Below are 13393 nucleotides of genomic sequence, written 5' to 3'. Positions count from 1 at the left end.
CTGACCTCTGATGGTTTACTGTAGGACATGGTCACCTGGACAGCTGACCTCTGATGGTTTACTGTAGGACCTCGACAGCTGACCTCTGATGATTTACTGTAGGACATGGCCACCTCGACAGCTGACCTCTGATGGTTTACTGTAGGACATCGCCACCTCGACAACTGACCTCTGATGGTTTACTGTAGGACATGGTCACCTCCACAGCTGACCTCTGATGATTTACTGTAGGACATGGCCACCTCGACAGCTGACCTCTGATGGTTTACTGTAGGACATCGCCACCTCGACAACTGACCTCTGATGGTTTACTGTAGGACATGGTCACCTCCACAGCTGACCTTTGATGCACATGGTTACTTTAGGACACTGTGGTTTAGACAGTTCAACCCTAATGGCTTACTGAAAGTCACAGTGACCTTGACAGCTGACCTCTTATGGTTAACTGTTGGGTAGTGACCCTTGAAATATGTTTATGTATACCCACTGGTGAGTGCATGATTATATATGTGCTATAAGGTTTTGTTGGTGATCTCTCGGCACCTAAAGTACAGCAAATCATTTCTGAGATAACATCCTTTTCTATGTCTTCATTGGTTTAAACATTGCAGTAACATATATATCATGAAATTATATGAATTGTTTGTTTCAATGAAAAAAAACTCATAAAGACTTATATTGTCTGCTTAACACTTTAATGATATACAACAGTTTTTCAATTGCTACACACAATCCCATCTGTTACACCGGAGATGCTTGGGTACACAACACAGTGATAGACTATCAACACCTAACATCAGAGCCGCATGATGAAGGCTATGGTACAAACAATGACTCGACTAAGTGACCCTGGTAACGGTCCCTACCAGTAATAACAGATCTGCTGTTGTCCAGCAGAATTCTTAATACACAGGTTTAACAATTCATATGGTCATCATGACTATAGTTGCAGATAATACAAAAGCACTAATTCATTACAAATACCTAGTTTCAATTATCAACACCCTCAGTATTAATTTGCAAACTCATATGAAAACAGTCTGTGATTAGAAAACCAGCTATTTATATCTTATGTAACAGTGAAGATTTCAGATAAGATAAGTGTAATTGCTCTGAATTGAAAAATAAACAGGAACACACACTTTAACAATGCACAGTGATTCATAATCTTTTTTTTTTGATAATGTCATTTTGAAATCAAAAGCAGACAACTATCACATGAATTGCAGTGTAGTGTAAACCCTACATATAGATCACAAGCACGGCCATACTTTTTTTGTCCCCGCTGAAAATTTAAGATAATAGAAGGTGGTGAGATTCAGGTTTGGAATTCAGTTCATAATTTGTAAGTAAAAGAATTGAAGTAAATAATTTTGTAGAAGATATGCTTTAGTTTTGCACTGAAGTAAATTGATCACAATTCATCTATATATAGATATTGTGTAATGGATCTAATTCATGTAATTGTAAATAATATAGTCTGGTACAGAATATATTAGACTATTACATATGATAAATTAAGGCATGGGTCAAAAGAACTCACTGGAATTAAACACAAGATATTCCCTTCCTTAGATACTTAGATGTCTTATTACATATTGTGATCCGTCTTATTTAAGTAAGACAAATTTCACAATGTCATTGACAGTATATGGGTAAAAATAGTATTCCATCCAAGATATTTCCAGTTGTTTACTCGCTCCCGTCCGACCGGAAGTTCTCGAGAGCAGAAGTTTAAAACAAGTTGGACGTTATACGTAAATTTAGACATCTAAAGTTGTGTTACGTATTGTTAATTTCATTATTTATTGCCAAACATTATCTCATTCAAGTAAGAATCAGTCATGATTATTTAAATCGCCGTATCATCACTTCAAAAAAATGCAGAAAAAAATCTACTTCCGTGATGCATTAATGCATCATTCGGCCCCGGCACGGTGATGCATTAATGCATCATTCGGCCCCGGCACGGTGATGCATTAATGCATCATCAGGGCTTAAAGGGTTAATTAACTACATACTAAAAAAATTGCACTCTATAGTACCTTTAAAACATTGACAGTCTAAGGTTAACTATACATGTTTTTTATTCATGGTTGCAAGTTAATAGCTACTGACACACTCCCATTAAAATATTGCCAGTTAATGGCTAGTGATAAAGTCCCATTAAAATTGCTTGTCTATGGCAATACTGACGTAGCCTCATCAAAATATTGCCAGTTAATGGCTACTGACATAGTCCCATTAAATCACTGCCAATTAAAGGCTAGTCATAAAGTCCCATTGATATAATCTTTAAATATATTGCCAGTCTATGGCTAGTAAAAAAAGTCCCATTAAAACATTGCCAGTCTATGGCTAATGATAAAGTTCCATTAAAATATTGCCAGTTAATGGCTAAAGATAAATCCCCATTAAAATATTGCCAGCAAATGACTAAAGATGAAGTTCCATTATAATATTGCCATTCTTTGTCTAGTGACATATTTCCATTTAAAGCATATTGCATTTCTAATGCTAACTCTGTGTCAGCTTACTTTAAAACATTTTCAGCTAATTCAAGAACTTAAGTGTTCTTCATTTTTTGGCACTATTTCAAGGTAATGCCAAATTACATTTTGACATATAAGCAGCTTTGTGAGGGATGTATGACTTATGAAATGTGTTCTGTATCTACAACACATGAAAAACAGTTCATCACTCAAGGAAATTACAATAGGGCAGCCTGTTATTCGTTTCATTATATAAGACCCTTTCAATGAGGCTTTCAACCAGGGACACATGTTTTATTATTATAAGCCCCAGTTTTAACTATCACTCCTTATGTGTCAACCCATGCCACCAATGGATGTCACAGTCCACCTGTATTCACTCATGTCCATGTCATCTTAAATATTCTTACATTGACAATGTTAGTATAACCCAACAGCTCCTAACAGCTCACTACATATGATAGATAAATGTACTGATGGATCATTCATCAATATCAAATACCAATTAATGAAGTCAGAACTTTTGTATGATTAAAAGGCTAAATACGTAATATGTATACAAGCAGTTTTCACATGAAGCAACAATCAATCAAAAGATTGAACTAATGGAGTATGATAATAAATATGAACAATATAAATCTTTTAATCTATCTGATGAAATATAGGAAACGACTCCAGATACAACTGTCAATCATAAGAGGGCACAAGACTTTATCAGGGATGGATGGAAGAGATGTCTGATTTTTACTATTTTTGCTACAGTTCTCTCTGTACAAGTAAAGGATACACTGCCTCCGTACAAGTAAAGGATACACTGCCTCCGTACAAGTAAAGGATACACTGCTCCGTACAAGTAAAGGATACACTGTCTCTGTACCAGTAAAGGATACACTGTCTCCGTACAAGTAAAGGATACACTGTCTCTGTACCAGTAAAGGATACACTGTCTCCATTATACAAGTAAAGGATACACTCCCTCCATACAAGTAAAGGATACACTGTCTCCGTACAAGTAAAGGATACACTCCCTCCATACAAGTAAAGGATACACTGTCTCCATACAAGTAAAGGATACACTGTCTCCGTACAAGTAAAGGATACATCCCTCCATACAAGTAAAGGATACACTCCCTCCATACAAGTAAAGGATACACTGTCTCCATACAAGTAAAGGATACACTGTCTCCGTACAAGTAAAGGATACACTGTCTCCATACAAGTAAAGGATACACTGTCTCCGTACAAGTAAAGGATACACTGTCTCCGTACAAGTAAAGGATACACTGTCTCCATACAAGTAAAGGATACACTCCCTCCATACAAGTGAAGGATACACTGTCTCCATACAAGTAAAGGATACACTCCCTCCATACAAGTAAAGGATACACTGTCTCCGTACAAGTAAAGGATACACTGTCTCCATACAAGTAAAGGATACACTCCCTCCATACAAGTGAAGGATACAATGTCTCCATACAAGTAAAGGATACACTCCCTCCATACAAGTGAAGGATACACTGTCTCCGTACAAGTAAAGAATACACTGTCTCCGTACAAGTAAAGGATACACTCCCTCCATACAAGTAAAGAATACACTGTCTCCGTACAAGTAAAGGATACACTGTCTCTGTACAAGTAAAGGATACACTGTCTCCGTACAAGTAAAGGATACACTGTCTCTGTACAAGTAAAGGATACACTGTCTCCATACAAGTAAAAGGGCAGTGTATTTATGTGACATCATACAATTGTTGAGAATTAATGTACAAAGGGCTTGTGTAGCTTGTCTTAACTCTAGGGTGAGATAAGAAAATTTCACATCAATGAAATTGTGGATATCCCTATCCAGGGTATGAGAACAATTATCTTGAAAAGTGATCTGCTCTTGATTATGTAGTTACAGGCTCTAATACTCGATCAGAGGTTCTCAAGGGTCCAGTGTTGGCTAATATTGTAATGGAAACATTCCTGTTTTATGGTGAATCTATAACTGGTAATTAACTTCATGAACGTGCTTGTTATCTATTTAATCTGCCTGATTAAAAGGCCAGGCAAATGCTTATCTGCTATTGAAAAAAATACTTCATTTCAAGCAGAGAAATATCAGAACTGATCCCTTTGGTACAAACTTATATTAAAATCACTGTTTATTATCATGTCACCTATCGTGATAAATGTTATAACTTTGTGCTGTTACTTACTAACTGTTGTAACTGTTAGTAATTTAGTAAAACCGGCAATGTACTGCAAAGGTACAGTTAAATAACCACTTAATTATTGTCACTTCATTTGTCTGTGAGTTGGAGAATTAATGAATTTCAATATACAGTCAATAGAAGGCAACATTCTAAATGGTTAATGCAAAAAGCAGTGAACCAGGTATAAATTAATATCTAATCAATATCTAATGGATTATTTCCGATTTTCACTGGTTAACAATGGAATGAATACACTCATTTTGGCACTATTTTTTGTGCATTATCAAATTTACCAGACCAGTGATATAATCTATTAGTATACTCACAATACAGAATATACTTGCAATGTAGAAACAATACACAATGTATCATGATCATAATTAATTTAGCAAATTATGCAGCTTGTTTCGTGAGTAAAAAGCTTTAAAATAAGACTACAAGTACTACTAAAATAGGTAAGTTTAGAGTATGACTTTTCCCTCCTAACAAAACTATTATACTAAAATATGATATATGAGCTTATGATGGTAGACAACACTGAATTTATCTCATAACTAATTTTTACCAAAAATATTTGGTATACAGCTCTGCAGTGCCATCACTTTATATACAGTATACATTTACAAGAATATTAAATCACTCCTACATTTGAATATTTCATTTGTGAAACGGCATGTCCATCAAAATGTACCTACATTGTAACACAGTTATCCTTGCATTTTTTATCAACAAAAGGTGGACAGCCTGCTCACCATTCAACAAGATTACAAGGTTGAATTTCTTAAATAAATGAAAAAAAAAGAAGTTATGTCTAATCTGTCAGATGGGTTTTCTCCTGGTACTCAGGTTTCCTCACACATAAACCCATATGAGTGATTAAACTTATTTCATGATACAATCTATGAAATGAACATCAGTTTCAATGAAACCAGCAGATATATGTGTGAATAAAATTATGCACAACTGCCTTATACAATAAGGATCCAAGCATATAACCGTAGATCCTGATGGCTAGGTGGTAGCATATACCCTTAAGTGTCTTAGACAAAAAGGTAGCATATCCCTTAAGTGTCTCAGACAGTATAAGGTTAGCATATACCCTTAAGTGCCTAAGACAGTTAAGTAGCATAATTTATAATATATACAATACCTACGTACCTGTGTATTACAATAATGACACAACCTTTCAGAGCAATGTATAATACATGTATACTATATATATCATGTTCTACTTTGGGGAATTTTAATATATAACTTTATGGAGGTTTATAACAGCTATGATTATGATGTGATAAACGGCATGTTTCTTAAACAGTAAATATATTTATATTTGAGCACAGATGTGAAAAGAATACTTCTAAAACAAAATATACTGGTATTTTCATCAATATATACAAATGAAAAAAATATGCACTGGTATATACTACAGGTGATGTTTGTATTCATTGAGCATTGAAGAAATCCTATTTTTTCATTTACTAAGCAGTAATTATGTACAGCAATAAGCCATCAATGTCCCATTTCCTATTAATGAGTCTGCTTTAGTTATCAATATTGCCAGGTTTTCAGATATTGAATAAAGATACAGAGAATGGAGACAATTAATTGTAAATGTTTTCCTAGTTTAATGGATTTCCTGATTATCACAGGTAAACAATTGTAGATATACAACACAACTGGGTATATTCTAATATGTATACTAATGATATGTCTATTCATGTAAAACAGGTTTATGTTTCATTATATATACATGTATAACCAGTTACAACTGGAAACTGGAAAGGACTGGCAATACAGACCACTCCCAAGTCATTATCAAGGGAAAACGAAATCTTAGAATTAAACCCATTGAAACTTTAATCTGCCTGATATGCAAATATAATTTACCCCGAAAAGAACTAAAAAAAAAAATTTCAATGGGTTACAATGATATCAATACAAGAATGATCCTCACACATTTTGTATGCATTCAAAAGGAAAATTAAAAACGGGGATTTTTTCGATTAATAGTGCTGTACCAAACACAGGTAATGGACTTGTGACATTATAAAGATGAGATATCAGATGAAGTTGTGTAATATGGTGGTCAATCATAGCCTACCTCAGTCATTGTTAATTACTTTAACTTTATTTTGACCACTTGACATGATGAATAGGAAAAGTATCAACACATGGTCAAATAATAAACACTGATAAATGTTAAGGATTATCAATGATGAAACTCACTCAATAAACACAGAGACTGGATCTATCATATAATGGTATGTAGGTCAGGCTAACTGATATCTGGTATTAATCAGATTTGTATAAACAGACCTATTAACAGCAACATAGCAGTTAAAAAAAAATGTTTTAAGTTAAAACTTATTTTTCTAGTTATGTTACAATGACATAACTGTCCAGAAAATGTCTCACACTAGAACATTGATTATGAAAGCAATTAAATATCACAAATCTTGACCTTAAAATTTATCTATACACACAACATAATATGTAAACTCATGATTAGAAGTTCAAACACACACACACTCGACCATCATATGACCCCCACCCCCCGCCCCACCCCCCACCCCAGTACCCCACCAACCACCTAGAAAGTTATAGTATGTCATATACCAGTTCCATCATATTATATATATATATCTATATATCTTAATAACTACAAATCAATATACATAATCTCAAATATTTTGTTGGTCATATTGACATCATTTAAAACCATACAAATTACAGTATATATGAATTGTATGGTAAATGAATAGTCATACATGTTTTATATAAATCTGAGTGGCATTGAAGACTGAATTGTTTAAAATATTAAAGGTAAAAATAACGAGGATAATAAAATTATATCTTATATTCAAGCTTATATTGAAATTTATATAAATAATCCCAACACTAAAAAAATGTTAAAACATTACCAGTGTACAATACTATATTGTGAAACATCTGTTTTGGTCTATATTAATAAATGTATCTAAAATGAAAATAGAATAAACAATGAAAGACAGTACCATTATGTGTTATTAATGTACAAGTACATATAATGACCAAACGGTTTCATTCTATACCACTATAAACATCAGCTTTCAGTTTCTTTTATAAAATACTTTGAACCTATCTTTTTTCTGAATAATTTTCATTTCATTGAAAACAAGGTAAAGAAAATAAAGAGCCAAAATGTTATTGTTCCATTGAAATGATCATGAATGAGAAAAGTAATGTTATTTTAGTTATAATTACTATCACAAGTCAAAATAACAAAAATTGGATTACTTGATTTTGGTGTTTGTTAAAGAATAAATCTGAAAACATATGACCGACATACAGTATATCCTTAGGCAGCTTTGCGGATGACATCCACAGGTTTTCAGGCCTTATTACAATAACAGCATCATTTCCATTGAGGAGCCAGGTAATTGTTTGCATGTTCCGGGGAATTCTGGGATTTTCTCTCCCTGAGATATGCTGTTTCTGCTGCAAGCAAATCCTCTTGAGATATTTTCAGTGCAGGATTGATCTTTCCATTGGGTTCTTTAGTAGGGGTGATGGCTGTCAACTCACATGGTCCTTGGTCCTTTAATGCTATCGTCTCTTCTGGTGTGTTTATGATGCACATAAATACATCATACTTCCTATGTAATATCCCTGCTTCAAATAGGTACTTAAGGGAGTATGACACTACTACCAGTACTATAAACGACAGGAGCATACACAAAGTTTTAAAGGGAAATAACTGTATCTTATCAACCTCATCATAAAATGGAAACTTTATCAGGGTAGGTATATACATAGACTTCTCCCCACCGGCCAGCCTGAAGAAGAATGCAGTGATGAAGCCAGCCAGAGAGCCATAGGTGTTTGTGCCCCGCAAGTAAATAACACAACAAAGCTGGGGGAAGAGCACCACATACACTAAGTCTGAACACAGGTACCATAGATCATAGATAGATTGTACAGTTATAGCCATGGCCGTAGCAAGGGCACCCACTCCAAATATGGCAATCCGCATTACCCAGAGGATCTCCGACTCAGAAGCCTGAAAAATTCAAAGTACTTCTCAATGACAGGAGGTATATAAATGACCATTGTAAAACTTGATATTGTGAAAGCTGATTTTAAGGAATGATATGTTTGTAAAAGCTACCTGACAATCAGAAATAAGATTAAATTATAAGAAGCCCATGGGCCTAAACCTTCCCTCGTGTTTTGATATATTTTGGCAGATTGGTTTCTTGTGACCTGAAGTACACGCCTGCGAAAAATTTAAGCAGGTAAATGCGAAGAAATCCTGCATTCTAGTGTATTTCATGAAAGATTCATACAATTTTAGGGGTGGGGGCATGCGCCCCCCCCCCCTTAAATCCGCCAGTGGTCGCTTTAAGCCCAATTTTAGGTCCATGGGCCTCTTTCTTAATGAAGAAGTTGTGTAAAGATTTCAACGTATCTGACACCTGTGACCTTGAATGAATGTCGAGGTCATTTATTTGAATATTGATAGCCCTTCATCTCACCATGCTACAGGCCCAATATCAGGTCTCTAGGTCTATTGGTTATTGAGAAGAAGTCGAATTGTTTACGGAGTAACACACAACGGATGTCGCACAATGGATAAAGCACGATGCAAGACAAAAGGTAATTAGAAAAGGTCACTCGAGACTTCATCTCAGGTGACTTCTATATGAAAACTGTTAGGACATTAAAAAACTTGTACAGCTCTTACAAGTTTAAATTCAAACTACCTATCATTAATTTTGAACGTATAGATAGGATTTGATGAGTAATTTCACCTTTTAATTTGCTAGAAAAGCATTATACCGTATCTAAAACAATTTTTAATAGTCACCAGGAAAAAATAAAGAAGGATTTATTTAATACTTACATGGTTATATTAAGTGACCTGCTGTCGTAATATCTTACCTGTTGTCTGAATATCAATTTGTATATGTTCCTAGCAAACATTGCACTTGCAGATAAGATAGAGGAGTCTGCCGAGGACATGACTGCTGCTGACACTGCTCCGAGGCCAAAGAAGGACACCCAGGTGGGACTGAGGTACTGAAGGACCATGGGAAGGATCAGCTTTATATCTTCTGCCGGGATTGGGACAGGCCGATGATCTACGATGGCATAGTCGGTGGCATTCCAATCTAATGTAAACAGAAACAGAGAGAATTACATACAGTATCTAAATTCCACTTCAAAAGATTTTGTTTCTATAGTAATGTGAGAAAGCTGCAAGAACTTTAAATATGTTATAAAAGATTGAGAGGCCCAATGCACCTGTATTGCTCACCTGGTTCTCTGAGCCCATTAGTTACTAAGAAGTTATTAAAAGATTTTAACATATTTCCCATCTTAAACAAGCTATACATGTAGGTCCAATATTAGGTGTCTGGATCTATTGGTTATTGAGAAGATGATGTTTAAATAGTTTAGCACATTTGACCTTTGTGACTTTGAATGTAGGTCAAGGTAATTTATAACAGCATGCCACATGCCCAATATCATGACCCTGAGCATCTTTGTTATAGAGAAGAAGTTGTTCAAATGAAAATGTTTATGCAGGAGAGACAGAGAGATAACAGATGGTCAGAGAACAGATGCTGCAGTACATGCTTACTTTATTGATGATACAGAAATTCTTTAAATGTAATGATTCAGACCAGGGTCCAGGAAGCCATTTAGGGAATGGGACATTATCAATTTTTTTAGTGGTAGAGTGTGTACCTGTGACAGTTGCTACAGCACCAATGAGGACAGACGGGATAGACATAACAATACAACCAACAGCTGCCACGTACGATAACATCTGGGCATTGGAAGCAGACTTGGCTGACAATACTCTCTGAAAATAAACCTGCAAAAAAAAAAAAAAACATTGATATACAATTCAAATAAACTTTAAATGTCATGAGATTAATATGTCTTTCTGAAGGAGAAGAAAAAACCATCAGCGTTAACTCAGACTGTTGTAGATTTTCTCTTATACCTACCTGCCAGGGTATTCCTCCAAAGATGAGGAGGAGAAAGCTGTCTATGTAGTATCCAGAATACTTTGGATCGAGTTCATGTATCCAATTAGTGGTGGCATTTAAGGTGATATCTCCTACTGCTTCATGAGTCATTGCAAATGGTATGCTCAGCCACTGTAACAAAAACAATAGTATACAAAACAATATCCCCAATCTTAACTGGCCTTGTGTATCAGAACAGAATAATTCAGGCTATGGGGAATAATACACAATTCAGGAAAGAATTAACAATATAAAGAAAAAAGTTCACTTACAGAAATTGTGGGGCAAATGGTTTTCCCCAACAAGACATAAGTATAATCCACATGACTTGATGCGCTGTACATGTAATCCCCATGATAGCCTCAATAAGTATTGTTTTACTGTACATGTAATCCCCATGATAGCCTCAATAAGTATTGTTTTACTGTACATGTAATCCCCATGATAGCCTCAATAAGTATTGTTTTACTATACATGTAATCCCCATAGCCTCAATAAGTATTGTTTTACTGTACATGTAATCCCCATGATAGCCTCAATACGTATTGTTTTACTGTACATGTAATCCCCATGATAGCCTCAATAAGTATTGTTTTACTGTACATGTAATCCCCATGATAGCCTCAATAAGTATTGTTTTACTATACATGTAATCCCCATAGCCTCAATAAGTATTGTTTTACTGTACATGTAATCCCCATGATAGCCTCAATAAGTATTGTTTTACTGTACATGTAATCCCCATAGCCTCAATAAGTATTGTTTTACTATACATGTAATCCCCATGATAGCCTCAATAAGTATTGTTTTACTGTACATGTAATCCCCATGATAGCCTCAATAAGTATTGTTTTACTATACATGTAATCCCCATAGCCTCAATAAGTATTGTTTTACTGTACATGTAATCCCCATGATAGCCTCAATAAGTATTGTTTTACTATACATGTAATCCCCATAGCCTCAATAAGTATTGTTTTACTGTACATGTAATCCCCATGATAGCCTCAATAAGTATTGTTTTACTGTACATGTAATCCCCATGATAGCCTCAATAAGTATTGTTTTACTGTACATGTAATCCCCATGATAGCCTCAATAAGTATTGTTTTACTGTACATGTAATCCCCATGATAGCCTCAATAAGTATTGTTTTACTGTACATGTAATCCCCATGATAGCCTCAATAAGTATTGTTTTACTGTACATGTAATCCCCATGATAGCCTCAATAAGTATTGTTTTACTGTACATGTAATCCCCATGATAGCTTCAATAAGTATTGTTTTACTGTACATGTAATCCCCATGATAGCCTCAATAAGTATTGTTTTATTATACATGTAATCCCCATAGCCTCAATAAGTATTGTTTTACTGTACATGTAATCCCCATAGCCTCAATAAGTATTGTTTTACTGTACATGTAATCCCCATGATAGCCTCAATAAGTATTGTTTTACTGTACATGTAATCCCCATGATAGCCTCAATAAGTATTGTTTTACTGTACATGTAATCCCCATGATAGCCTCAATAAGTATTGTTTTACTGTACATGTAATCCCCATGATAGCCTCAATAAGTATTGTTTTACTGTACATGTAATCCCCATGATAGCCTCAATAAGTATTGTTTTACTGTACATGTAATCCCCATGATAGCCTCAATAAGTATTGTTTTATTATACATGTAATCCCCATAGCCTCAATAAGTATTGTTTTACTGTACATGTAATCCCCATAGCCTCAATAAGTATTGTTTTACTGTACATGTAATCCCCATGATAGCCTCAATAAGTATTGTTTTACTGTACATGTAATCCCCATGATAGCCTCAATAAGTATTGTTTTACTGTACATGTAATCCCCATGATAGCCTCAATAAGTATTGTTTTACTGTACATGTAATCCCCATAGCCTCAATAAGTATTGTTTTACTGTACATGTAATCCCCATAGCCTCAATAAGTATTGTTTTACTGTACATGTAATCCCCATGATAGCCTCAATAAGTATTGTTTTACTGTACATGTAATCCCCATGATAGCCTCAATAAGTATTGTTTTATTATACATGTAATCCCCATGATAGCCTCAATAAGTATTGTTTTACTGTACATGTAATCCCCATGATAGCCTCAATAAGTATTGTTTTACTGTACATGTAATCCCCATGATAGCCTCAATAAGTATTGTTTTACTGTACATGTAATCCCTATGATAGCCTCAATAAGTATTGTTTTACTGTACATGTAATCCCCATGATAGCCTCAATAAGTATTGTTTTATTATACATGTAATCCCCATAGCCTCAATAAGTGTTGTTTTACTGTACATGTAATCCCCATAGCCTCAATAAGTATTGTTTTACTGTACATGTAATCCCCATGATAGCTTCAATAAGTATTGTTTTATTATACATGTAATCCCCATAGCCTCAATAAGTATTGTTTTACTGTACATGTAATCCCCATGATAGCCTCAATAAGTATTGTTTTACTGTACATGTAATCCCCATGATAGCCTCAATAAGTATTGTTTTACTGTACATGTAATCCCCATGATAGCCTCAATAAGTATTGTTTTATTATACATGTAATCCCCATAGCCTCAATAAGTATTGTTTTATTATACATGTAATCCCCATAGCCTCAATAAGTATTGTTTTACTGTACATGTAATCCCCATAGC

General features: G+C 34.7%; 2 protein-coding genes across 4 annotated transcripts in view; both read right to left on the bottom strand.

The window, feature by feature from the left end:
• Window positions 1-678: 678 nt before the first annotated feature.
• On the bottom strand, window positions 679-7226 carry LOC117328356. 3 transcript variants are annotated; one of them, XM_033885886.1, is made up of 3 exons: window positions 3285-7226; window positions 3215-3241; window positions 679-3024 (listed from the first exon to the last, which is right to left on the bottom strand). In XM_033885886.1, the coding sequence occupies exons 1-3, from the start codon at window positions 4199-4201 to the stop codon at window positions 2913-2915; spliced, it is 1056 nt and encodes a 351-aa protein (XP_033741777.1). In that variant the 5' UTR covers window positions 4202-7226; the 3' UTR covers window positions 679-2912. The 3 variants fall into 3 exon arrangements, with proteins under 3 accessions (XP_033741777.1, XP_033741785.1, XP_033741791.1); XM_033885894.1 differs by having other exon boundaries at window positions 3215-7226; XM_033885900.1 differs by having other exon boundaries at window positions 679-3241.
• Window positions 7227-7587: 361 nt separating this feature from the next.
• LOC117328349 (high-affinity choline transporter 1-like) overlaps window positions 7588-13393 on the bottom strand; it is a 53383-nt gene continuing 47577 nt past the window's right edge. Inside the window, exons 7-10 of the mRNA XM_033885878.1 lie at window positions 10687-10839; window positions 10421-10550; window positions 9611-9840; window positions 7588-8729 (exon numbers count right to left, since the gene is read on the bottom strand). Coding sequence (XP_033741769.1) covers window positions 8085-8729; window positions 9611-9840; window positions 10421-10550; window positions 10687-10839 — 1158 coding nt within the window. The 3' untranslated portion in view covers window positions 7588-8084. The remainder of the gene's footprint in view (window positions 8730-9610; window positions 9841-10420; window positions 10551-10686; window positions 10840-13393) is intronic.

The sequence above is a fragment of the Pecten maximus genome, chromosome 1 (assembly GCF_902652985.1).
Source record: "Pecten maximus chromosome 1, xPecMax1.1, whole genome shotgun sequence".
NCBI lineage: Eukaryota > Metazoa > Mollusca > Bivalvia > Pectinida > Pectinidae > Pecten > Pecten maximus.
Note: the sequence above shows the minus strand (reverse complement) of the source record. Positions and strands in the feature narration are given on the sequence as shown.